At 37.9% G+C, this 26,850-nt stretch overlaps 1 protein-coding gene across 5 annotated transcripts in view; it reads right to left on the minus strand.

Moving 5' to 3' along the window:
* meis1 (Meis homeobox 1) overlaps positions 1 to 26,850 on the minus strand; it is a 172,489-nt gene that overhangs the window by 98,080 nt on the left and 47,559 nt on the right. For all 5 annotated transcript variants that reach the window (XM_062958623.1, XM_062958627.1, XM_062958630.1 and 2 more), the window contains exon 8: positions 24,757 to 24,868. In XM_062958623.1, coding sequence (XP_062814693.1) covers positions 24,757 to 24,868 — 112 coding nt within the window. The remainder of the gene's footprint in view (positions 1 to 24,756; positions 24,869 to 26,850) is intronic.

A 26,850-nucleotide genomic window follows, 5' to 3' on the forward strand; every position in this document is an offset into this window, starting at 1 on the left:
ATAATTGCTAGTGGTTCTGAAATAACTTCCGCTAATTCCTTCAATACTCTTGGATGTAGCTGATCTGGCCCTGGGGACTTGAATTCGTTTAGAGAGGCCAGGTGTTCCTGGACAGCTTGTTTGCCTATTTGGGGTTGGATTTCCCCCAATCCTTCGTCCAGTCCATGTTGCTGAGGTTCCACTTTTGGTTTGGCAGGAACAATAATGTCTTTGTGGCAGACCCATGGGATCAATAGCTTCAAATGTTATCAAGGCAATGTGAAACTTCCATTCGTTAACATAGTAACCAGGAGCTACATTTCTATATATTAATGAGGGCAAAGGGCAGCTGGCATAGGATCATATATAATACCATCATATAATACCATGCCTATGAGCATGCTTGACAAAAAAAGGAAGAACCCATGAAACTGGTGATGTTGTGGATGAGTCTCTGAATAGTAGTAACAACAGGGAGTTGGAAAGTAGGCAGGCAGAAAGGTCTACTCGGGAACAAGATCCTATAAAAGAGCAACAGCAGAAGAGGATTCGGCAAATACTTACTGAACCCACTGATGAAAAGTCTTTTGAAGGGTTTGATGGGGATGATGGGTTTGACAATGAAGCAGTTTCTATGAGAAGTGCTGGGAGTGACACTGATGAGGTTGTGGATGAGATGGATTGGACAAAAGTAGCAGAAGTGGGTGAGGAGCCTACAAGTAGTGGCACATCAGAAGATCTGCTAGGAATGTAACTTGCAGGGAAGATGATTTGTCTGCTGTTTGGGAGAATGTAAGTAGAAGCAAGAGAAGGGCCGCTTGGCAGGCAAGGCAAACAGCAGCTCGGGCAGCACAACTGGCAGCAGAGCGTGGGGTGTTGTCTGATTTTAGTTTGGAGGAGAATGTAGGAGCAACTGAGGGTGGAGCGTTGGCTGATTGCAACTCTGAGGAAGGTGTGTAATAAAAGGAGGGTTGGTTGCAATAGGGACTGGCAAAGTGTATGCTGGGTTGCATATTATGCTGGGTCGTGATTCCTGTGAGCCCTGTGATTCCTGAACTTTGTGGATTCTTTGGGATGTGCTACTGTTCTTGGGTTGGACCTCGGATCGCTTCTGGACATCGTGTTCGTTCTTGTGCCCTGACTTTGGATTGGACATTTGACGCTGCTGCTGTATCCTGTTTGCTGTGGATGACCCCTGGACTGGCTTGACTACGACTTTACTTCATCTTGGAACGTGTTCGCTGAAATGATAGCGAGTGTTTCTCCTCTGCCGGGTATTTTGGTTAGTGGGTTGAGATTTTTTAGGACTTTGGGACTCTGTTTTACCTCCTTTTGACCAGTTGGTCTGTGTCTGTTTTTGTATGCTATTTATGCTGCTGTTTAGCATTTTTGATTCTTTTGAGCTGTATCTTTATTAAACTATTGTTACTTTGTACCTGAGACTGACTTTGTGGTATCTGTACCTTGACAGGTGATGTGGATAGGTACTTTGTCAATACAAATTTCTGGTGTGGACCTGTTGTCCAGGATAAATAAATTACATGTAGAACATGGAGATCTGGACTATTTCCATGTATGCAAATAGCAGAAGACATCAAATGCCATATTTTAATAGCAATCTATTTTGGGATGCTGATACTAAACTTTGGGAGGCATATCTTCTCTTTTCCTTTTTCAGGACAGCTCTGCTTTGTGGGAGATATTATTATGAGGCCATGCCTCCCACATGACGCAAGGTTCAACTGTGGAGTTGAGGTATTTTGCCATTTCTAAACTGTTGGTTTTTCCAACAATTCTTAAGCCTGCAATCTACATATTTTTAAATTCCCCTCATAGATATTGGCAAAATGGTCAATTTTCCCTTGTGATGTTAATCCCTGTTGCCCGCTTTTGTTGCCCACTTGTAAATAAAATGACCACAATGTGTGTGGGAGGAACCTAAATGGAGAACAAGCCCTATGAGGAGTGGCTTAAAGAGCTGGGCATGTTTAGCCTGTAGAAGAGAAGGCTGAGAGGAGACATGATAGCTATGTATAAATATGTGAGGAAAAGTCATAGGGAGGAGGGAACAAGCTTGTTTTCTGCTGTCCTGCAGACTAGGACGCAGAACAATGGCTTCAAACTACAGGAAAGGAGATTTCACCTGAACATCAGGAAGAACTTCCTCACTGTGAGAGCTGTTTGGCACTGGAACTCTCTCCCCCGGATTGTGGTGGAGGCTCCTTCTTTGAAGGCTTTTAAGCAGAGGCTGGATGGCCATCTGTCGGAGGTGCTTTGAATGAGATTTCCTGCTTCTTTGCAGGGAGTTGGACTAGATGGCCCATGAGGTCTCTTCCAACTCTACTATTCTATGATTCTAAATGCCCATTTCCCCAGATCGCCAATGCAAAGGCTCTGGAAAATATGAGTGTTAATTTAAAACCATTTCCTGGGGTGATCTTTTAAAAAATAATCAAAATCCTGGAGGGACAATGGGAGGAAACAAATTTCAATGCAAATGACTCCAGGGAAAGTGTCACCTTAAGAAAGTTACTTCTATTTCAGTGGAAGGGTCTTGAGCGTAAACAACTGCATGGAAGTACCACCCTAAGAAAGATGTTTTAAAATCTGCTTCAGTGGAAGGGTCTTAAAGGCTGTGCTGCCTTAAAGAATGCCTATTTTAAAGGTGTGCTGGTATCCTTGAAAGGGGAGGAGTCATTGCCTGCCCATGTGATGGGAATTAAGTGGTTGAGGTAGAAGCTAGAGGAGGAGATTTTGTGTGATGGGAGTAAGTAAATTCTTTATCCTCTTTAAAAACAGACTCTCACGAAACTCCACCCTTTCCCCCGCTTTCCCTTGTTTTCTCCAGCTCCTTGTGATGAAATCCTTAGTTTGTCTAAGACAGTGATTTCCAAAGTGGGCACTACCACCCCCTGGAGGGCGCTGCAGCGATCCAGGAGGGCGGTGATGGCACCTATTAGGACACGGGGGCAGGGCCAGGGGAGGGGCGGGGCCTCTTCCCCAGTGCCGGAGACAGGGCTGAGCCCAAGGTGCCTGTTAGGACACACAGGAGGTAGAGCTATAGGAGTGGGTGTGGCTTCTTCCCAAGAGCCCGAGACAGGGCTGAGCCTCTATACCTCTCCTGAGAGGCCTTTTAGGACTTAAGGGCGGGGCTAGGGGCGGTGGCGGGGCCTCTTCCCAAGAGCACGAGACAGGGCTGAGCTTCTGTATACCTTCCCTGAGGCGCTTGTTAGAACACGGGGTCGGGGTATAGAGGTTCAGCCCCGTCAGGCACTTGGGAAGAGGCCCCTCCCCCTCCTCTAGCCCCACCCCATGTGTCCTGGGAGATGCCGCAGGACACGGATAGAAGTTCAGCCTTGCCTCAGAGCTCGTAACTCCCCCCATCCCAGTCCTGGCCGCCCATTTGTGGCCCCGCCCACCTCCCTCTCCCCCTCCCAGCCCTGCCCTCTTGAGCAGTCTTGGACTAGGAGACTAGGGGAGAGGCTCAGCCCTGCCCTCTTGAGCAGGAGCAAGAGCCACGCCCACCCCTCTAAGCCACGCCCCCTTTCCAGGGGGCGCTGAGTAATATATTTTCTGGAAAGGGGGCGGTAGACCAATAAGTTTGGGAACCACTGGTCTAAAACATCAGAATGCTACCAGGAGCTAGTGTTTTGTACCATATTCAGATTGGTTGTAGCTTTGCAGTGTTTGAGAAAACTACCTAAAATGGTTACTTAAGTTGAAGTTTGAATAACAAGAAACCAACAAGTATTTATATTCAACTAAACCGGGGGGGGGGGGGGGGGGAAACATTGGAATTTAACCTATTTTTAGACATTTTTTTCTAGTCCTGCTCCTATTATTCCCATTGGCTATCATAGGCATAAAGTATTTTACAAAATAGAGTTGCAAAAGTCATTTAGAACCTTTAAATATCATATGGAAAAGTATGACAAATGGCTAGTCTGCTTCTTAGCACATTTTCAAGAGAACACTGTAAGAGGAGCTCTCTCTCTATCAAACGCATAATGCCAAAATCCCTTCTTCAACTGCACTTCTCCTTGAAAGGCTTCTAAAGATCACACATAGGAACAAACCCCTATCACAAATTTTAAACATATATATAAAATCACAAACTTGACCAAGATTTAAATATACATCCAGATTTTTTCCAAGGAAGGTATTTTAAATTTTAAATGCCAAATAAGTACGTATTAGAGCCATTGTTTGTAGGCTGCAGGAACAACATGCATGAGTAGGTGGAACGGAAAAGGCATCTCTTCATTTTCAATCAGAATACAAAGTACAATAACTTCATCAAAGAGAGCAGTATGGAGAGACCTGCATATATGCCTGAACAATGCAGACGTAAGCCTTAGCCTCTCACTCTTTGCAGCCTTTTCAGTGAATTATAGTGAGCTGTTTTTCCATTGCATGGATTTTAACATATATATCCACAAACGGAAAAGATGAAAGGAACTATACTCAAATGTAAGTGACCATGAAGTAAAGTTTAATTCAGAATGGAAAGCATTGTAATTTATTATTTTACACTTAAGAAAGGTTTTTAAATGAATGAACTCTCAACAAGTTGAAAATAAACTGACAAGATATTCCCCCATGAAAGTTAAACATTTTAAAGGCTCACTGGTAGAAAGTTATTCTTAAAAAATAACTTACATCTACTTGGATTTTGTCAAGCAAATTGAGAGAAAATTTGGGAGAAACAGGTGGCTGATGAAGTAATGCTATTGAGTTTAATGGAGTTAACAGATTTCACACTAGCCTCTTTGGACTGCTTCACAATGTCTTTAATATCTGCTCATCCTTTAAAAACATTAGTTAAAACCCTTCTGTGTGATGCTGCAGATTGACAATTAAATATCTAATCAAAGATTTCACATCTACTCAATAAGATAATTGGGAATAGGTTTTTGACTCCCACTCATTTCAACAAGCAAATAATAGTTATGAATTAAATATTTATTCTATTTATAAAGAAAGTTTTGAATTTTCAATTAGCAGCAAACAACTAACTTGGAGTGAAAACTAGTAGAAGATGTTTGTATCATGGCTCGGTTCTGGTATGAAAACAAATTCCTATTTTGTGCATAGGATCAGAGGGAACTTTATCCCTGAATTCAATGAATATATTTCTCCCAATTCCTGAGCCACAATTTTACACCAGCTTCTAGTAGATGGATCTTGGAATCAATTTTAAAAAAGAATATGTCATAAGCTTCAAATATACGCATCCCAATTTACAACAGTGGGTTATTTACATACAAAGAACTAAGCAAATAACAAGCCCAGACTCATATTTTATTTCCATACTAATAATGACTGAGCTGTGATGTGTCACAAGTCACCAAATTTGGTAGGAAAAAAAAACTTCCTCCCACCACTTTTAGAACTGGAAAGCAAGGGAATGGTTTTCTCCATCATCACTGCACTGAAAGGCGTTCTTTGTAGATAACTAGTGGTTGATCCTGGAAGGAGATACCAAACTAAAATTAGAAGTCAGGAACAGGAACCTTTTAACTGAGAAAGTTGAGGTTTAGGCATTCTTTGTGGGAAGTAATGAACTGGAGAGATAAAGATGCAATGGAAGGTTGTTTGGAATAAACACAAGACCCTTCCTGCCAAAGCTGACATGACAGAGCATGTGTGCTTCTGTGATACAAACAAAACATGCCATAATGCCCCTATTTTCCGAAATGCATTTGGTCATGCAAAAACAACTGAGAAAAACAACAGTCAATATAAGACTTGACATCTCTAGTTGCCAGGTCCTTTATTTGATCAAACACTTTAATCAGGGCCACTTTTAGAGTGTTGATTCACCTCTTTTCTAAGTTGCAAACTGTATCACATCATACCACTATTAGGTCATTTTAAAGTACACCTTCTGCATTACTATCTAAAACCAAAATGATTCTTTTAAATGCTACATACAATTAGGTGTGAGTTAGCTTTATTGCATGCCTTGACTATTCTATTAATTGTTGCATTTTAATAAAAACCACAAGCTTAACAGAGTTTAGTTTGCTTTCCTTCCCCACTTTTTATTTTAGTTGCTCCTACTAAGCAGATATCCATATCAAAACAGCACTATGAACTGGAGGTTTGTTTGACCTAGGTCAGCTAATAGTCAAGCTTTTCACCAGTTGTTACTGCAAAGCTTCCATCCTGTGCTCAGAGACCTACAACACAGCTAGTGCCATCTACAAACACTCTCCCCACAAACACTGACAGTCCTTTCATTGTGAATGCGATCTATGACAAGTTGATAAACACTCCCAAAGTAGAAACTGTGGTTTTATCAAGTTAAAGGGGGGTTATTCCCCCTCTACTTTTAAAACAAAAATTAAAATTTCCAAATGCAGCATGCTGTAATCCTGTATGCATTTACCTGAGAGTCAGTCTATTCAACCTAGTAGGACTTCAGAGCACTTCGAAGATTTAGAAGGTAGGACTTCAGAAATTTAGAAGGTTGACCTTTCGGTCTACCTTCAAAATCTGTGCTGTAAACAGTATGTCATTCTAGAGGTGGGCTCAAACAATGGGAATCTTGTACAGAGGCCCAAGCAGGGCAAAGTTTATACCTTGGTCTCTCTTGAAGAGATCAGTTATTATTTCAAATTTGTTTTGAGATTTGCATACAGAAGAGAGATAGAATTGAGCCATATATATGAACTAAACAAATGTTTGGTTCCCATTGAAGTCAATGAAGTCCAAATAAAATTTATCAGATTTTTTCTATTTTGAGATTTCTGTATGCACATGATTTCATATACACTTCCAGAATGAACAGTCAACTTTTTCCCAGTGTTCTGTTATTCTATGGAATATTTTATATGTACGTAAGGTCACAAAGAGAGCATATGGCACACTAACAGTAGGCACTTTATCTTCATCTTCTTTGCAAGCTAAAAATAGCATGATGATTTTGCAATTGTATTAATACCCTTAATAAAATTCTAATTTCACAAAGTGTCAGAAATTAAACAAATCAAATATGAAAAGCAATTTATGTTTTGTATTTATTTATTGTTGTTATGAATCCATTCTCCAGGATTTTTTCCCCAAAACTAATACAAGTGTAAATAAAATTGTGAGGCAATTCAAACGGCAAGCAAAATAATAATGAAGGATTAAAAATTTACTACATATATGTCTGATTGACCCCAAAAGTATTTCACAAGGAAAATAAAGACGTTAATTCAAATGTCATTGTGTTAAAAAGTAACGATCGCCTTAGACTAGAGTGTGTTCAGTTGGTACTTTTACCTATAATGTGGTGTCATGGTGACAATTTTAATACTATTTGTTCTACTACTATATCTTCAAAAAGAAGCACTTCTCCAAAAATCACTATTTAAGATTTTAAAATGCTCAGTGCTCTTCATTTCACCAAATATCATAAAATCAAATATCCTAAAACCTTCCTGTCAATATCATCAGCATGCAGGAGTTACTAAGATCTGTGACATCTCAATCAGGACAACTGAAACTGCTTGTAAAAAATCCATTCTTTATATTACCTGGTGATAGCATGTTGGACTAGAATTGCCATCTTACTCTACAGTTATCTTCAATGTAATGCTTACTAGTTACTCAGCCTGTTACAAATTATCCTTATGGAATCAAATTAATTGTCCATACTGGTGACTATAGTAAGCAATTACAAAATTTTGATGCAGAAGAATGCCTCAGAAACTAGTCTATATATCTAAAATTGAGCCACATTTTGAATTGCTTGTTGGTTTGGTTTGAAGTTTTTTGGTAAAAAGTATAAAAGTCACCAATTCCTTCACTAGCAAGATGAAAATAATTTCAAATTAAAATAATCAGCTCTTTAAAAGTTGGATTTGAATCCTCATGATTCACCAATTCCATACTGTGACAAATGTGGATTGAAATTAAATAATAAATCAAATCAGTCATATTTGTGGTGCTAAATGAAGGTTGCTAGCTCTTTTATATGATAGGCTTCTCATTTTTCACAGCTACACAGCAGGCAGTTAACAACAACCTGGTGCTTTCAGTGATGGGAACACTTGTTTTCCTTAAATCTGGCTAGGGAACATGGATGAGAAGTTCATTTCGTTCGGCGGGTTTTTTTTATAATTACTTAGGAAACTTGCAAATTTGCTACAATTTGCATGGAAATGGGATATTAAGACCAAGATTTTTAAAATAAAATATCTAGGACAATGGGAGATAGCAACAGACAGATTCTTCTATCTACTTGCCAATAGCTCTTAGTAATAACAATCTTACCAGTAGTTTCAGTATCTCAATGATATTACTTGCCCTTTTAATACGGAATTTTTCCTGTTTCTACATATAAATTCAGTCAACCTCTTAAAGAAATCTCTGTAGTATGATATGGTCTTGATACTTCCTCCATCAGTAATTAAATATTATTATCTTCAGCATTTGAGGGAAGCTATCATTTGTCTAGTTTTATTTTTGCCTGAAAAATATCAAACAACAGAGGGCAACTTCTATTTAAAACTAAATGGTGTCTGCTCTGTATCTGACACTATTGTACTGATGACAGCAGCCTATAGCCCATCTTTCTAAATCTAACAGTTATATCTATTGTCCAATCTGTCTGAGTGTCTGTCTACTTCTTGGAAGTCTAACTTTTTCTCAGGTACTCTGCTCTGTTCTCCAATACCCTTCTAACTGCCTCTGAACTTTCAACCAAAATGAAGCATCTGTCTTTTTCCATCAGTCCTAAACTGTTTGTTGTTGATGTTTACCTGCAAGTTGTTTCTGACTTATAGTGACTCTTTTGTTGGCAACCATCTTCAGAGGTGGGTTTTTATTTGCCTTCTTCTGAGGCTTAGTCTGTGATTTGAACAAGATCATGCAATGGATTTCACAGCAAACGAGGGATTTGAATCATGGTCTTAGAGTCCAATGTTCAAATTGCTGCACTAAGCTGGTTAGTTCTATCTAAAAAGTTACTTTTTCATGAATAAAATGAGACTCCTGTTAGTTTGAGAATACCATCCAACAGAAGCTAAACATTCTCAATTCGCTCCACTGCTCAGCTGCCAGATCTCAGTATCCATTTCCCCATGCCAAGCCAGTCTTTCTGAGCTGCAGCCAATAAATGCTGTGTCCTGTTTAATCAACATTCAATGTGCTGGTGTTTTTGGCATGCTTGACCCTCTCACCACTGAGTGCCACAATGTGTGCGTTTGGTCACTTGAAAAAACAATTGTGTATGTTTGACTTAGTAATTTGCCACATATGTACAAACATCCACATGCAGCATATAAAGCACATCAGTGTTATGCGATTTCAGCTCTGCAATGACTGCAGGTTCGGGGTCCTGCCATGCCATTCTCTATCTATTGCTCATTAATCATCTATAACAGTTACTTACTTCTTGTTCCCTCCAGCTCTCCAACCACCTGTTTTGTTATTAGACTTCACATGGACAAATGCTGCAGTTCAGAAATCTTTTGATATAATAAGCCATGGAACCGTTTTATAAGTCGGATACATGACTTCAAACTTCACAGGCAAACAGTTGATTCTTGTTGAGGATCCTGACCTTTTCTGATCTTTCTGCAAAGACATGAACTTGGTACTCTAGAGAATCTAACAACAACATCAAGACACATTTTCTCATCAAAGAGAGATGAAGGCAATGAATGAAAGTATAGAACAAACTTGACAATTCTTTGTCCTATATTTTTCTCTTACCCTTTAGTGTCCTGTTGGTCCAAATTGCAGGTGTCTCTTTTTGTAGCATTTATTCTAAACTTTATCTGTCTCTGTCTGACTGGATCGTATGTGTCAGAGACATTATGATCACAAAACTGAGAAAATGAATTGAAGCAGCAGAAACAAGTGGAAGTGGGAAAGGCGGGTATTACAAATTTAAACATAAAAGTGATGTAAAAGTATTTTAATGAATGCCAAGTATTGCTATGAAAAACAGAGACATATGGGTTCCTTGGATAAGGCAGAGACAGGATTTGATATAGTTGTATCCTGCAAGTGATATGGTTTGGTTTGTGATCCCCAACTCCTTGAACCCAGGAGGAGCCTTCCCATCTGGCAAGGTTTGCAGACCTCACCTTCATAAACTCCATATTCCTAACTTACCACAAGATAAATTCTACAAGTGCTTCCCCATCTTCCAGCGGGAGAAACCAGGCAGTTGCACTCAACTAATAACTGGAAAGGTTTCGGATAATCATGACTACAATTGGCTATATTAGCACAGAGGCAATGAAAACCTATGGAAACTCATTTGCAAGAGTTTTCCAGGTTCATCATCTAACATACATTCCCAGCTGTAGATGCCTCAATCCTAACTGCTGTCAAGGGCACAATTTTTATTATTCAGATAGCTTGCCTATGTTTATGTACATTTGCTGCTATCTTCTAGGGTTTAAATATATTGTTTCGTCATTAATCACAATTTAAGAAACATCTATCCATTCATCTGCTATTCAAACAAATCTTAAATGAGGAAGACAGAAATACTTTCTTTACAGCATATCATAAAATAGGAGAGGCTTCTTCCTGGTTTTATTCTTGGATTGCATATAATCTGCAAAGAGAAACAGGAATTCATATTTGCAGAGATATGAAAGTCATAAAGTGGGAGATGTCTTTTCACTTTTTCCCACAGCCTAAATGAAGGTGAACTATAAATTATAGGACACCAACCAGCTGTTGTTTCCCACAGCAATGTGACATTTTCTTCTGGGAATAAAACCCTTTCCTTAAAACTTTCATTTATAACCCTTATCAGTTCAATAGCAATAGAGCAGATCACGTCCAATTCTGTGTTGGGGTGGGGGGAAGAGTCAAGGTCAACAAGTACTGGAATTTTTGTTTATCTTTTAACTGCAATTGTTACTGACATTCAATTGGGTAATAAACATGAAGCCTGTCAAATGCTCTCAGCAAACAGGTGATCCAAAAGCTATCAGAGAGAAAGAAGCTTCTGCCAGGTAATCAAACAATTCTGTTGCAACTATTATGATCTGAATACATTCATTCATGGAGAAAAAAATCACCTATCTAATTTGAATGAATATTATCATGCTATTCCCAGCACTGGGATAATGGGGGTGAGAAGAGAAGTTTTCTCTGTTCTCAGGTTTCTGCTCGCCACTCTACAAAACTACACACAGAGAGAGAAAGTAAAAATACCCCTAATTCTTAGTTTTGAAAGATACTCAAACTGATTTTTAGTAGCAAATTACGGTATATGACTAACTACAGGCACTTAAGAAGAAACATAACCCTGAAGTTCTACATGCCTATAAGGTCCGTACTTATTACATTTTTGTCTCATCTTCCATCAAAGGCTTAAATGAGCATTTGCAACTGTATTATATCTGGTTAACAACCTTGTTAAGTATTAAATGCCAAGGTCTGTCTTGCTGGGATCATAGCCAGTGTGACACTTGCTTCTCTCATTTTTATATAGAAACAGAGGGTGCCAACCAGGTTCACAAGAGCCCAAGACCATTTGGTGCACACATGAATTGTCTCAAATCATGTGCCAAAATCCCAGGGGGTGGGAGTATGTCCCTCTTCTGGGAGTATGGCTTGAGTCCACTGTTCCTACTTTCAAGTCTCCAGACAAAGGTGAGTGAAGGAATTGGCAAATCCAATAAAACTCTGTATCCATGGAGGATATGTTCCCAAAAAATAGTGAAGCCTATTGAAATGAAATACTTCTGGCATAGATTCATCATAAAAATGTCCTAGAGGGCCTAGAAAATGCATTAGCGAGGACATGTTTTGTCGGATATGAATAAATGAAATACCAGGTACTAGTTCAATGAGCCATATGTTATATGAGGAGCATTACTACATAAGGCCCACTTCAAGTGTCATAAGAGGAGGGCCTCTTCCAAGATTTCAAGCTCTTGTAAGATTGCTAATCTCATGATGCATACGCCTTATATATCCTAAATTGGCCTGATAACAGAGAGACTGTCCTATATTTCTCTTTGGAAAACCAAGCAATTCTAATCCAAAGTTACCTGAATGTCATCTTTCCTGTGAAGAAAAAAAATCTCTTGGAGCCTAAAATGACAAGGGAGAGGATAAAACATGATGAGATTTTCTCTACACCCCCAGGAAACATTTGTGGGCCAATTTTTTAAAAATAAAGTAGGAAATGGGCCTCAAAAATAGCCCACAGGCTATACTTTTCCACTCCTGTTCTGCACCCTACTAGTTCTCTCTATAATTGTAATTAGCATAGCATCATTTAAAATACACCTTAATCATAAAAGCATTTCTCATATTTGTCTAAAAATATGTTAGAACTATGTTGCAACTTGTTACTAGTAAGTCACTTGAATGTTTTACAGATTTCCATAAGGCTGAATAATGAGTTGAGTATAGGTTTTCTGCCTAAAAATCAAGTGACAAAAAACCACTTTGAAAACAGTGTTGAACATACACTAAAACAAAAATTAGTATCAAATTATTTGATGTAGAATAATTATTTTTATTTTCTGTTTTGACAAAACTAGGTTTGCTGAAGCTATATCTGGACCAACTTGTTTAGTCTTTATTCTGGTTATAGCACATACACATCTGGTGGCTTCTTTCTCCTAATCATATTGTTGTTTCATGTCCTGGACATTCTACTTGGACCCACACAACTTGGCAGCCAAAAATGAATTGAGGGTGGTATGCCATTTCCATATAAAGCTGGGCTGGAAATCTGAATTTGCAACAAACACACAAACATGGATATATATTTCATGTACAAAATGGTATTCTCTTGCATTCCTGACCCTCAGTCAAAGTTCTATTAACCTTTTTTCCATTCCCATTTCACTTCTTTTACTGGAGCCAGTAAGTGATAAACAGCCTGGAGCGACTGATGGTAGGAAAAAGGTTTCAACTTCACATCCACATGCTCCTTTTTCCTATTTAAATTAGATGAGGATGGGGAACAACTATCACCCCCCACTCCATGTATGCATACACTATACACTTTATATTGAAGGAGATGGATGCATGAAATGTTACCTGTGGCTTTGTTTGTAGTAAACCACGGTGGGCGGGGGTGGTATTGTTTATTAAATTGATTTGTTGCTTTTTTACCAAATCCCAAAACATTTTTAAAGTATCAATAAAGATCTTTGAAATTATCAATTCAACTAGCAGCAAAATAACATAGCACAGGATTTTCAACAAAACAAAAGTCAAAGACCACAAGGAACAAAAGCTCTGGGTGATAATGTGCATGGTAAGCAATCAGCAACAGCAAACTTCTGAAGATTCCTGAAAGATCTCCAAATGCAGAGTTCCTCAGCAAGTGCACCACAAACTAAGAATGCCCTAAGCCTAATGGCTAAACCAGTATATAGAAGGAGTAGCATTCCAACAAGAATGTGAGCACCAACGTGTTTAAGGCGTCACAAGTCAGCAGCAGTAGACCAGAAGAGATTAATTATACTGTATAGGAGGTAGAAGAGAAATGAAATCTGACTCATTTTCCACATCACTCAATAATCAAACAGTGGCATTCTGCACCAGCTGAATATTCCAAACCATCTTCAAAGGCAGTTCAAACATAAGAGGCCCTTACAGTAGACCCAGCTTTTTTAGCCCAAGAATGACTAGAGCAGCTGAAACAAATAGCTCTGAAAAAAAAATACTTTTGGTCACCACAACATATAGGCAGAAGAAAAGTTGTATCTTTAAGCCATAGTGGGCAAAATGCCATTTTCACATTATTGCTCAACTGCAGTTCTTATAATTATTCACCATCAGCCATGCTGACAAGGATTCTTGAGAGTTACAGTCCAATAACATATTGAGGAACTTCAACTGCAAACCCTAATTTAAGCTTGTTATGTTTATCCCAAAGACAGGTAAATGCATTTCGAAGAATGGGAAAATGTTTCTTCAAAAAATAAGACTCCCATTCTAAGCAAATTGGAAGGTCATGGACTTAATTCAAAGACATGTAGGCCCCTTCCAAACAGCTGAATAAAATCCCACATTTTCTGGTTTCAACTGGAATATATGGCAGTATGGACTCAGATAAACCAGTTCAAAGCAGATATTGTGGGATTTTCTGCCTTGGTATTCTGGATTATATGGCTGTGTGGAAGGGCCCCCAGTGAAAGTCTGTGTTATAGAGATAGAAACAGCCTGGGGGGCATTCTTATGCAACGTTAATATCCAAGTCAAATTATACATGTAATTATTTGTAATTAATAAACACATTAGAAGGGACTCAGTGTTCTTCTACTTGCTCCACATATTTAATGCTTCTGTAAACCAGGGATCACAAGACATATATCCTTTATACACCTCTCCTTGACCAAATCCCAGCCCTGTTTTTACCACCACAAGATACCTTTTTATAACCTAGTCGCTCCCTGTCTCCATATAAAAGAACCTACACAGCCCTCAGTTCAAATGCCCATTCTTTCCTAGTGTGTCTTCTTCTGCACAAGAGCAAAGTGTGCTAGCCTTACATGGTGATGGGCAGGGATGTCATACTTATTTTCATTGAGGGCTACATCAGCCCTATGGCTGCCTTCAAAGTGCTGTTGAATCCATGGATGGATAATTTATGGATACAGAGGGTCAACTATAATCTTTTTACATAGTAGTTGGTGCTCTTTAGTTTTTTTATCCAATTTGGATCTCCAGATATTATTGAAGAATAACTCCCACCACTTTGATTATCCACCATATGGAATAGTGATAATGGGAATTGCAACACAACAGTGCTTTTAGCTGTGAGGTTTGGGAAAGATTAAAGAACATTTTAACATCAGACATCATATCCACAAGCCTTATATCTAAATCTAAACTTCACTATGCTGACTGAGTAGAACAAACTGCAATCTTCCAGATGTTACTGCATCACAACTCCCATCAGCTCTAGTCATGATGTCTAATGATGAAGACTACAGGAGATGTCGTCCAGCATTGGAGGGCCACATAAAATGACATGGTGGGTTGAATTTGACCCACAGGTCTTCTGTTAGAATACATGACCAAAGAGTATAGTTTTTGTTAACTACCACCAGTCAACTTCAATTTATAGGTACCCTCTGAATGAAACCTACAAGTCACCATATCATCAAAAGCCCTGCTCAGGCCTTACAGATTCAGGGCCATGGTTTCCTTGATTGAATCTATTTACTGATAATCCAGTCTTCCTCTTTTCCTACTTCCTTTTTCTTAGTCTATGGTGCATGTAGAACTCATCCCCAGCACACATTTCAAATGTGTTGATCTTATTTCTGTCAGCTTTCTTCACAAATGTCTAGCTTTCACAATCGTACATAGAAACTGGAGATATAATGGCATGGACAATCCTAACTTTAGTATTCAATTATATATCTTTACACTTCAGCATTTTGTCCAGTTCCTTCATATCTGCACTTCCAAGGCCTAGTCACCCATGACTACTGTGTCCTTGCAGTCTTTTCTTCAGTGATGTAGACTCTACCTCCACTATTACTGCTGGGAAACCTTTTGACTTCAGTCATTATTTTAAAATCTGCAAGGACTGACCTAATCTAGTGTGGTATAGTGGTTTTATCACAGGACTATGACTCTGGAAATGTGGGTTTGAATTCCCACTCTGTAATGGAAACCCACTGGTTGAGCTTGGGCAAGTCACACTCTTTCAGTCTCAGAGGGAGGCAAACGGAAATGCCCCTCTGAATCAATCTTGATAATAAAATGGTGATAAGTTTGTCTTGGGTTGTCATATGTCAGAAATTATAGAAGGCACACAACAAAAGCAACAGGACTGACCTGATAACCCATTTGCAGTATGTGCCTTCAAGATGTGTACTGACTCCAAGAAAAGGGTTCTCTTGGGAAACACTCAGAGGTGGTTCTGCCAGTTATAGCTGGAAATTCAGCTGAGTCATAAAAGTGTGGTGGAAGAAAGAGGAAGTTTTATCGAGAGACTAATTAGTTTATGGCTATGCTGCCCACAACTGAAGGGAAAGGAATGAGGTTAGCAAGTGTATACCTGCTGCAGTTTTTGAAAATTTTAAAGAGTTATTTTGAAACATTAGTGGGAAAGAAATCACTTATTGGTCTGAATAAAGAAATGCAAGTGCCTGCGGCAAAGAAGACACTGGGGGCCACCTATACAATATTTTTCAATAGCTGGTATACTGCTATACATGGAAACATGAAAATAATATCCACAACACAGTGTACAAAGTATTTCTATACTAAGGAGAAAACCAAAGAAAAATGTAACTGTTGGTTTATGCTGAATGACTAATAGTTGTAATATGCATAATGATTTTCAACTGTTCTTTAACCAAAAACACATTTTTTTTTTAAAAAAAAAAAGCAGCAAATGTTATGGCAATCAAGTACAACAACAAAGATAAGACATACATTACAACAGACTTTATAAACTTTTCCCTGATAAAAAGGAAAATAAAAGCAGCTTTTGGCAAGAGACCACCATATCTACTGCTTGGTGATTTTTAAAGCAAGATACCAAATGCATTTGTAAAAAGGAATGCAGTTTTGAGAAAGAATGAAGACATTTGTTTGGAAATAGAAATTAAAAGCAGATGAAGATGCACACTATGTCCATAATCAGAAAGCAGAGCAGGCCACTGCTGACTGATGCCCTGTCTTTTTCAACGGAGGGCCACATCTAGCCAAGCCAGTCGTATGATAATGGAATCAGTAAAGGTCAATCAAAGACAAGCTGAAGCTTCCACTGTCTGGCTGACCTTCGCAGCTTGTGACAAATTGCTATCAGTCAATGTCAACTAATGACAGAAGCTCTTTGGCTAATCAATTGTTCTAAAAATGATCAAGAAAACTATTCACAGGACAGCTCATTTTCACATCAATGCCTATGAAGTATGAAAAGCTCATTTTTTGAGTGTTTAATAAGCTCATAAGTAAAGCAGTTACTTGGTAACAGGGGTCACCTTACTGAAAAGACAGTACCTTTGTCTGGCTTTTACATATCTTTTTATTACCATATTATAGTAGTAAAAATATGCCATGCTATTATGGTGCCAGAGGGCTCCATACTAAAGAAAGTAACACATTTTTAGATAAATACATCTGTTTCTTAAAACCTTGTTTGGACACAACTAACTTGTTATCTATTTCCAAACATTTCAAGACAAAGCAATAATTTCACAAAATGAATACTCATGTCCGATTATTACTATTCAAGTGGGCCTCATTTTGCAGCCTCTAGAATCGAGGCATTCATGCAGGTGCTTGAACAGCTGTAACCCTGTTTTCTTTAAAATGCTTGTATTAGGTATGATTTTACACACACACATACACATTGAAATTCAAACTTAAACAAGTCACAAAGGAAAATCACATAGACATGTGCCTCACTTGTGCTGTAAAACTACCCCGAATATCCCTTAAAATGCAGAATTCTTGTCAGGAGATTCTGTAATATGGCTAGCAAGATCATACACAGATAAAGGCCCATTCTATAATGCCATATAATCCAGATTATCAAAGCAAATAACCTACATAATCTGTCGCTGCTTTGAACTGGATTATATGAGTCTACACTGCTATATAATCCAGTTCAAGGAGATAATCTGGGTTTTATGTGGCAGTGTAGACAGGGCCTAAGGAAGTTCTTCCCATACTATTCTTGTATGCCCACTCAAATGCAATAATTTGTATTCTTCTCTACACAGAAACATATTTCTACTTTTCATTTACACAATAAAAATTGCTGAAACCACAATGATACTTTAATGTACTCTAAGCACTTGAGAATTGTAGTAACAATTATGTTTTGCTTTTTCTGATTACTGAAAAGTGTAACATCAAAATACATTTTAGGGCCTCGTATTGAAAAAGATCTTTTCAGAAACAGCTGAACACATATCATTCAAACTACTTAAATCTCAAAACATCGGGTTTTAAAAAGAGAGGAGGGTGTAAGCTTTTAAATCTTTACATTCCAAGATTCAATAGCCTTCGAAATTTTTTTTTAAAAAAAATTCAAAGTGTTAAACAGAACAAAATCTGTTATTTTCCTCAGGGAAAACTGCAAAATGACAGCAGGTTCAGATTACACCCTAAAAACTGGACTACTATGGTGGTTTCTCAAATTAAAATATCTTCTGTGGCCTCAACCACTCTCAAGTTGTCCATAGCAAAGAAATAAAGGAGGGAGGGCAACACTTAAGCTGAGCCATAATTGGAAGTATGTGAAAAATGAAGTGTCAGTTCGGTCAATAAAGGGCAAAGGTCAAGGGGAACTGCAGCCCAAACTCTGTGCGAAATGTGCTCATTAAGACATCCAATCAGAGCGCTCCTTCCCACCTATCCCATTAGTCATCAGACATCTGACTGCTTCAAATGCCTGAGTCTGTGCTGTTATTACTTTTCTTCTTCATGTAAAAAGGCCGAGCTGGTGTATAAATCGTTGCTCAGTCATCTGGAACGTAATGTGGCCCCCATTTCCCCGTCATCCAGCTCTGCTGACTAGCTTTGTAGGCTCGAAACAACTGCCTTGAGATTCTCTTCAATAATAAATGGAATTGCCTTTTGCCAATAGGTTGCCTGAACTCTTATACAAAAGCATTGAAGTGCTGATACTGTTTCTCTGAGTAGAAACCCTTCCTACTTTAAAAGAACAACAATTTTGTTTATTAAAGTCTGCACCCAAGACACAAGCACAGGCAATTAAAACTGAGCACTGGGCACAGAAAGGCTGAGTTCAAGAATTTAAAAAGGAAGGACAAAAAGAATCACTGTGGTCAAATAAGGGCACAATGGAGGGTTTTTGTTTTGTTGGTTTTGATGGGCTATGGAGCATGTCCCAATTTCCCCCTCCCTTCCTCCCTCTCTTTCACACACACACACACACACACACACACACACACACACACACACACATATGCACACACACCTACCTTTATTGAAAGAATTATGAAGACATTACAAAAGTGTTCATAGTTTCAAAAATATACAAATAACAATATCAGTCAAGAGGACTTCAGGATGGCAAATGACATATACTGTAATTCCAAAATCCAACCAATAAAAATCCATCAGTTACATCAAATTTTATTTTCAAAACTGTGATTGGCATTATAAGAGTTAAACCAATTCTGAGAGTAGGGGTTTAACCTCTGTGTTTCTGTCTCTTATCTCAACTGGAAACCTTTGGTCAAAATTAAGGGAGAAAAAAAAGAAATAAGTGGAAACTCCTCAAAATTTTTATTCAAAAGAACTAGGGAGGAGGGACTGAGGAAAAGCAAGCAATATTTCCCTCTGATAATCTCTTCCCAAACTTCCACACACTTGCTGGCCATAAGACAGCTCTCAGGTGGTAATAGACACCCCTATTTTTTGAGTCAGAAAGCACCCAGAAAAGCAGCAGGTTTCCTAGGATGCAACCCAATGGAACGGCATGAGGATTGCCACTGCAGCTGATCCTACTTGAGCTCCAAAGCACTTCACTCAAGGAGAGAGACTTTGCCAGGTTCCCTGACGCTTAGCTCTATAAAGAGATGGGCCCTCTTCTGACACTCTTCCTCAGCAAGGGAATGCCATGTTTAGCAGAGGGGCTGCCACACCAGGAGCCTGTTAGAAGTTGTATACCATCTTAGCTTTAATATTTTTAGTCCAATTTTAAGAGTTTTTAAGAACTATTTAAGAAATATTTGGGATGTATTAGGTAAAGGTTTCCCCTTGACAGTTAATCTAGTTGTGTCTAACTCTGGGGGATGGTGCTCATCTCCATTTCTATTATGGATTATGTTACATTTATGTAAGTTGTAATTTTTATAATTTTTATCAAAATAGATTTTATGCCGGGTTTGATTTATTTGTTATTCTTGGCATTGAATGTTTGCCACCATGCTTATTTTGCTGGAAACTGCCCTGAGTCCCCTCTGGGAGATAAGGCAAGTTATAAATAATAATAATAATAATAATAATAATAATAATAATAATAATAATAATAATAATAATAATAGTATTACTAAAGTAGAGTCTCACTTATCCAGGCTTCACTTATCCAAGGTTCTGTATTATCCAGGGCAGTCTGCCTTTTAGTAGTCATTGTTTTTGTAGTCAGTGTTGTAATGTTTTGGTGCTAAATTTGTAAATACAGTAATTACTATATAACATTACTGTGTATTCTTTTTAAAAAAAATAAATTTTATTACATTCCAACAATTAACAAAATTTTAGCGATGCATGTCTTATTTCAATATACATAATACCAAAAGTAACTAATGCTTAAATGACATTATAAACGATCCTTTGCAATGTAACACCCACCCCCCTACCCTCCCCGATCACCTTCCCCCCTGGAACAGCAATTCAATATATTATCATTGTATCATTTTAACTGTGTGGAACACCTGGTTCAAGGTGGTGTATCTTTCGTCTCCATCTATTTTGTTAATTAGGACTGACCATTTCCTGAACCAGTCAGGTTCTTTTAGACTATTTGTATATTTTCTTTTCCTTTGATTAATGAAATCATTAATTATATATTCTGATATATAAGACCACCAAGTTTCTACATTCCATTTTGTCTCATTCCTCCATCCTCGGCCTATTGTGGCTTGTATTCCGGCTGTCATATATTTTAGAATCTCGGTCCAATTATTGTTATCGTCCCTTACCTTTATTGTGAGGGACATAAATCTGGCTTTGTCCCATATTAATTCTTTCCCTATTATTTCTTCCATTTCTTTTCTTATTTTACTACAAAAGATTTGAATGTTTCTACAGTCCCACCACATGTGGGAGAATGAACCTATTCCCCCACATTTGTGCCAACATTTGTTCGAGGTACTTCCCGTTATATGAGCTAATTGGAGGGGGGTTCTATACCATTTTGAGATTATTTTCCTTTGTGTTTTTTTATCCTTATATGATTAATTTTATGAATATTATCGATCCAAGACCCGATTAGTTTCTCAGTAAAGTTTTTTTTCCTGTTTCCAAATCTCTGTAAGCGTTGCTTTCGTATTATAAGTTAACTTATAACCTTAACTTATAACTTATAACATTACTGTGTATTCAACTGCTTTTTCTGTCAATTTCTTGTAAAACATGATGTTTTCATGCTTAATTTGTAAAATCATAATGTATTTTATGTTTAATAGGCTTTTTTTCTTAATCCCTCCTTACTATCCAAGATTTTCACTTATCCAAGGTTCTGCTGGCCCATTCATCTTGGATAAGTGAGATTCTACTGTATTATTATTATTATTATTATTATTATTATTATTATTATTACCCAATCTCTATATTATAGTTTTAAACAGTTAGCCCTCCCCTTGCCACCTTCTTAAATCTCAAAACCATTATGTGAAGCTTACCTTGTGCCTAAGCTCCAAAAACATCACTATTCAGCAGTGAATGCAAGCTCACCAGGTTCCTCCCTAGGAACAAAAGTGCCTCCAAAGACTTAAAGGCAGAAGAGTTTTGGGATTGCGGTAGGACACAAAAGTATATCTCCTCCAATGCCAATTTCTTTCATCCGTTAATTCAGGAGACATTTCTGGCCCCCAAAAGATACATGTGCGTGCCCACACATCCTCCAATCCAATGTATACATCCATCCATATCACTTCCCACGCTGCTTGGGAAAAATTTGACTTTAAAAGTAGTCTAAAATAAGTTTATTTTTATCAATAAATGTAATTAATAGTGCAGAAGAAAAGTATAAAAATATCATTACATGAAGAACGTTTCAATTGTACCCCTGTAGATTCAAATGTTTAAATTGAATAGTGACTTCTCTACAAATAGAATAAATATGGCACCAGACCTACAGAGAAACATATTTTCATTTTTTCCATAAATGGCAATGAAATATACTACTGACTTTTAGGCCCAGCTCAGATATAACAATTGGCCAGGAGCCTGGGGTCTTCAATTAGCATAATATTCTATGTGTAATTTTCCTTATCACTACATACGCACAAGGAATTTTGACTTTTTTCTCTCCAGGCAATCCAGTCATGATATGCTGTTGGCTGACTCAGGCTTGCCTGGGAACAGGTTAGCAAGTGTTTACAGTTCACATTTCATGATAAAAAGAACCATGTACGTACATATATAGAACTTTTTTTTTGTCTAGCATTTTCACCCTTTGCAGAAGGAACTGTTCATGAGGGATCAGGCAACAAGCAAAATCCAGGGTTTATCATGTTTGAATTAGGTCTCAATGACAAAGAAATTAATGGCTTTGAGAAATTCTTGATGAAGAAAATGTGCTAATCTTCTAAACCAAACAAAATCAGAATTTTTGGATCTCTTCTCAAGGAAGAGCACAAGGAGTGAATCCTAAGGTATGCAAGCAAATGCTAAAGCTTATCTTAGTCAAAACCGCTACAGAAGGCAACAAGTGTGAACTGTGCATGTACTTCAGCTAAATAAGATGACAAGTTAAATATTAAATCAGAAATTCTCAAAAATACCAGAAGGGATTTAAGGCAACAATTATCTCTATTTCATTGGACAGATTCCTCCAAAAATAAATGGGTGCTTCATGCGTAACCAACTGAAATATGTGTATTTAATTATAAGTGTACCTAAAACACTTCTACAAGAACAACACAATTTCTAAGCTACCTTTCCCATGCAACATCATTCTCATCTCAAAGAGCACTATTTACATTTGTGGTTGTCAAAGCAAATAAGGAGATTGTGTTGTGTTCCTATGCATAATGCGTTTATTGTTTTGCAGTAGTATATTTAAACAGAATTTAAAATTTAATGTTAAAATTAGGGAGAATACTGCAAAATTGTCAACACTACCTTAACGTCTGTGAGCTGCAAAACATATATGAAGAAATACTTGAAAGAAAAAAGGCCCCTTAAATTTATGTTGCGTATCATTTTCCCGTAAAAGTCAGAGGTCAAAAGGTTACCAGTTTCTGCTTCAGCTCTTCAACAGTTCACCATTCCAGGCCCCATTTTTACTAGGTTTTATTTGTGATGAAGTCAGCAGCTTTCATTTAAACAATAAAGTGGCACAAATACTTAAAATTTCATGTGAAGATGTTAGTAACAACTTTAGTTTAAGTCCTTGTACATTGACCAAAAAATTGAATGCTACTTCAATTTAAAAACTAACATGGTTAAAATGTCAAGCTTGGCAATTTGAAAGAACTTTTTTCCTTTTCTTCCTTTCAATTCCTTTCCCTCCTTCCCTTGCCTTTTTTTTTGACACACAATTCCTTTGTTGTCCAACAGCACTTGAATCAAACAGGATCATAAAACTACATTTAAAAGTTTATATCTATTGTAGATTCAGAGTCTACTTCAATAAAACAACTCTCTTTATATTCAGATTAAGCGTCCCTTTAACATTTTAATTGCATTTAATTAGCATGAAATTTATTGCAGTTGCTCTTTGCAGAGTTCTCAAAAAACTACTTTTTGAGCTTATCCAAACATTGATACTTCAAAACACACACACACTCACACAATATTAATGATGTATCATATGTGTAACATCAAAAGCCACTCATAACAAGCAACCTAGTCCCTGTTCTTTTGCTATCAGCGAATAATACATTTAGCTTGACTCTAAAACAAAGTAACTAATTTACATAAAACATTTGAGCTACTGGCTGAATATGAGAAGGATCAAGTGTTGAAACATTGTGACTAACACAGTCAAATTAATAAATCTCCAAGCACTCTTCCTAAAGAAGCTTATTAAATTGTCTTATCCACTTCTGCCCTGCTCATCCTACTGCATAGGGAGGGGCTATATGTAATCGTGAAGGTCACTCACTCCTACCACACACAGGTCCCCAAACTTAAATGTTCCATCATGTTTTGGGCTCTCTCTGCTTCATTTTAAGTCAAGATAAGGCTTTTTTCCCAATAGGAATTGACCCAGAAAAGTTGAAAAACTATCCCTTGCTTTTTTAACAGGTGTACAGGTCACTTTTTGAGCAAAAAACCAAAAACGGCAGTCTTAGGGGGCCACAGGAAACTACAATGTACTCTGATGAAAATGCATATGTTCTCCATCTAAAGGCTGTAGTGTATGGACCACAAGACACAAGATGTCAGTCCCCAGCAAATTCGAGGAAACAAACAAACAATTGTATTACATTGTCAGTCCCTGGCACGTTGTGGACTGGCAATAGCCAGTTTTCCACATCAGATAGCTTGCTGCACTGCTCAAGGTAAGCTGAGAGTCACAACTGGTGGGTGATCTCCCATCCAAGCCAATCACTAGAAATACCACCACCACTTTCTGTATCCTCTGTTAAGGGATGTTCTTAACAGAAAATAGTGGTGACAAAGTGAAAGAAAACATAAACAGGAGTCCAAAATGGGCTTTCACTGTAATACAATATGTATTTACCATTTATGAATAATTAATATATTAATCAATAATAACACATTACTCATTCACTACTTATTTATTTGACAGAAGGTGAGACCAGAGGTGTCAGTAAAGCCAAAAATGTTTACCTAATTTGAAAAGACTCTGCTTTGTAGACCAAGACAAACTGACGCAATGGCTTTGACTTATGGGGACGGGTCTCATTCTGTTGTTTGCCTGTCTTTTTCCCATCATCATAGGACTACTATCAACAGCCCTAGCACTTATGCTGTACAGACATCTAATCAAGACCCACTAGAACAGAAAAAGATGGATTACCATTAATCCTGGAAGGTTCAAACAAGACTCACTATATGTTGCCATGTCAAAATCCACACCCAGTATTAAAATATTAAAATGCTTATTTAGCACCTGCATACTTAAACCCAAAGGATAATCACAATTCAAAGTAAGGCCCCTACCTTGCTCACTGCTGTTATCCCCACTGTGTGATGTGTGCCCCCCACTGGAGGGCCCTGGTGTTCCTCCTGAACGTGTTGAAGCTGTGTCATCGTGGTCTCTGTTCCAGGAAGGCTGTCAGGTGGGAATTAAGCAAATGGTTAAGAACAAAACAAGCCATATTCAGCACAATGCATAGAAAACATGACACATCTTGTATCTTGCTAGAACACCACCACCATCATCACCATGTGGAAACTGGCAGTTACAAACTGAAAACATGATACTATATAAAATACAGACTCTGCATATTTTTTAAAGAAAAACATGCTTTGTAACCATAAAAAGCAGCCTGGTTTATGCTATAAGAGAGGCACCTAATTCATAATAATGAGGAAGAGATTCTACAATAAAAGGTAGAATAGATGTTATTTAGTAATCAATCATCTTAGTAAACAATAAAACCCACGAATAAGTATCCACAAGCCAAACAATTCAAAATGGGGAAAAGCCATTCTCACATCACTAAAAGAGAGGCAAAGAGATAGAGGGAGAAGGAATATACAATTTGGTTTTACTAATTTATACATATAGGTACAAATTTAGAATAATTACTTTTATAATAATTATGGTACTACAAAATAATAAGAAATACATCTCATCCTAGCGGGGGAGACTCTGACTAGGTGACCAGTGTGCCTTCTGCTCAGTTTGCTGTCAAGACGTTAAACGTTGTTGGCCAGCTTCACAAGCCCTGCTGCCCCTTCTTTAGTTCATTATCTTTAAACCAGGCCTGAATAAATAAGCTTCCCAGCAGAGGACGCTTCACATAAAGGACTGCTCTCTTTAAAGAAGACACATGACCATTCTATATGTAACAGGCTCCAAATCACACAGAAAACATGGGAAAATGTAAAGATTTCATTCACAATTAGGCCTAGGGTTCCAATAGCCAATATGGGTCAGCTATTTGCCAGATGGCATATGGGCAAATGGACCAGGCATCAGGATGAAGAGAGAAATTAGAACAACAATGGCTTCACATGGACTGTATATACTCAGCTCCATGCAAGCACTCTTCTACTAATGAACGGAAAACAGATGTTACTTCTTATCACAGGGTGTGTTTGAAAGTACCATTCAGATAGGAAAAACTGGCTGTAAATTAAATTCTTAAGAAAAACAATCATGGCAACTATCCTCCCATGTCTCCCTTTATCACCAGAAACGATTTTAATTAGCTTTTAGTACTAAGCTTTTAAAAACATCATAGTGACTGGTGTGTATGTGTGTAAAAAACAGATTAGGTTGTTCTTTAGTGTCTTGCAATACAGCCTGCAGAGAACAGAGGTAGGGAGACATCTTATCAACTACTACCAAGTGTAAACAAATCAAAACAGATAACTTTAATGACATAAATTGAGACAAGGATGGGCAGAATTCACCTGGTGAATTTCTTGGTGATTTACCGCAGATTACCATGGATTTCTGCCACCCGTTGTTTAACCATTGTGACAACTAAATGATTCCCATCATCCCCACTATCTATCATTATACAGTTGAAATTACGAAAACCTGGATAATGAGGAATGTGTGAAAAGACTAAAAGTGAGGAAAAGTATCTGTTTGGTGGATTCCAGTAAAAATAATGCAGAACCCATAAATCTGAACCAGACAGTGATGTCCCACTTTTCTCCCTGTTGGGTTTACCCCAATTACGAGGCAGCTGCATCAGGCAGAAGATTTTCATCATGAAAGGGTAGCAAATTGTTATATAATTTAGTGTTGTTGATATTGGTGGTGTATTTTATTGCCAGGGAAAGAGGGAGACAATTGAGAGACTTCCTGTCTCTTAAGCCAATTTCATATCAACTTTAGTATTACAACCTTTGACTAGAAAGGGGGGGGGGGGGGGAGGCTATTTCCTGATCTGCTTCTTCCAAAAAAAAAAATAGGTTGGGTTGGTGCTAACTGTTCAGCACCAGCAATGACATTGAACCCGCTGGGAAGAAAAGTTTAAAATGCATAGGGAGGTTAAGCAGGAGATTATTTCAGCTACATTCACCTTGGCCTTTTTAATGTTAATCCACCTCTTACCCTACGTACACTATAAATAT

This window comes from Anolis carolinensis, chromosome 1 (assembly GCF_035594765.1).
Source record: "Anolis carolinensis isolate JA03-04 chromosome 1, rAnoCar3.1.pri, whole genome shotgun sequence".
Classification (NCBI taxonomy): domain Eukaryota; kingdom Metazoa; phylum Chordata; class Lepidosauria; order Squamata; family Dactyloidae; genus Anolis; species Anolis carolinensis.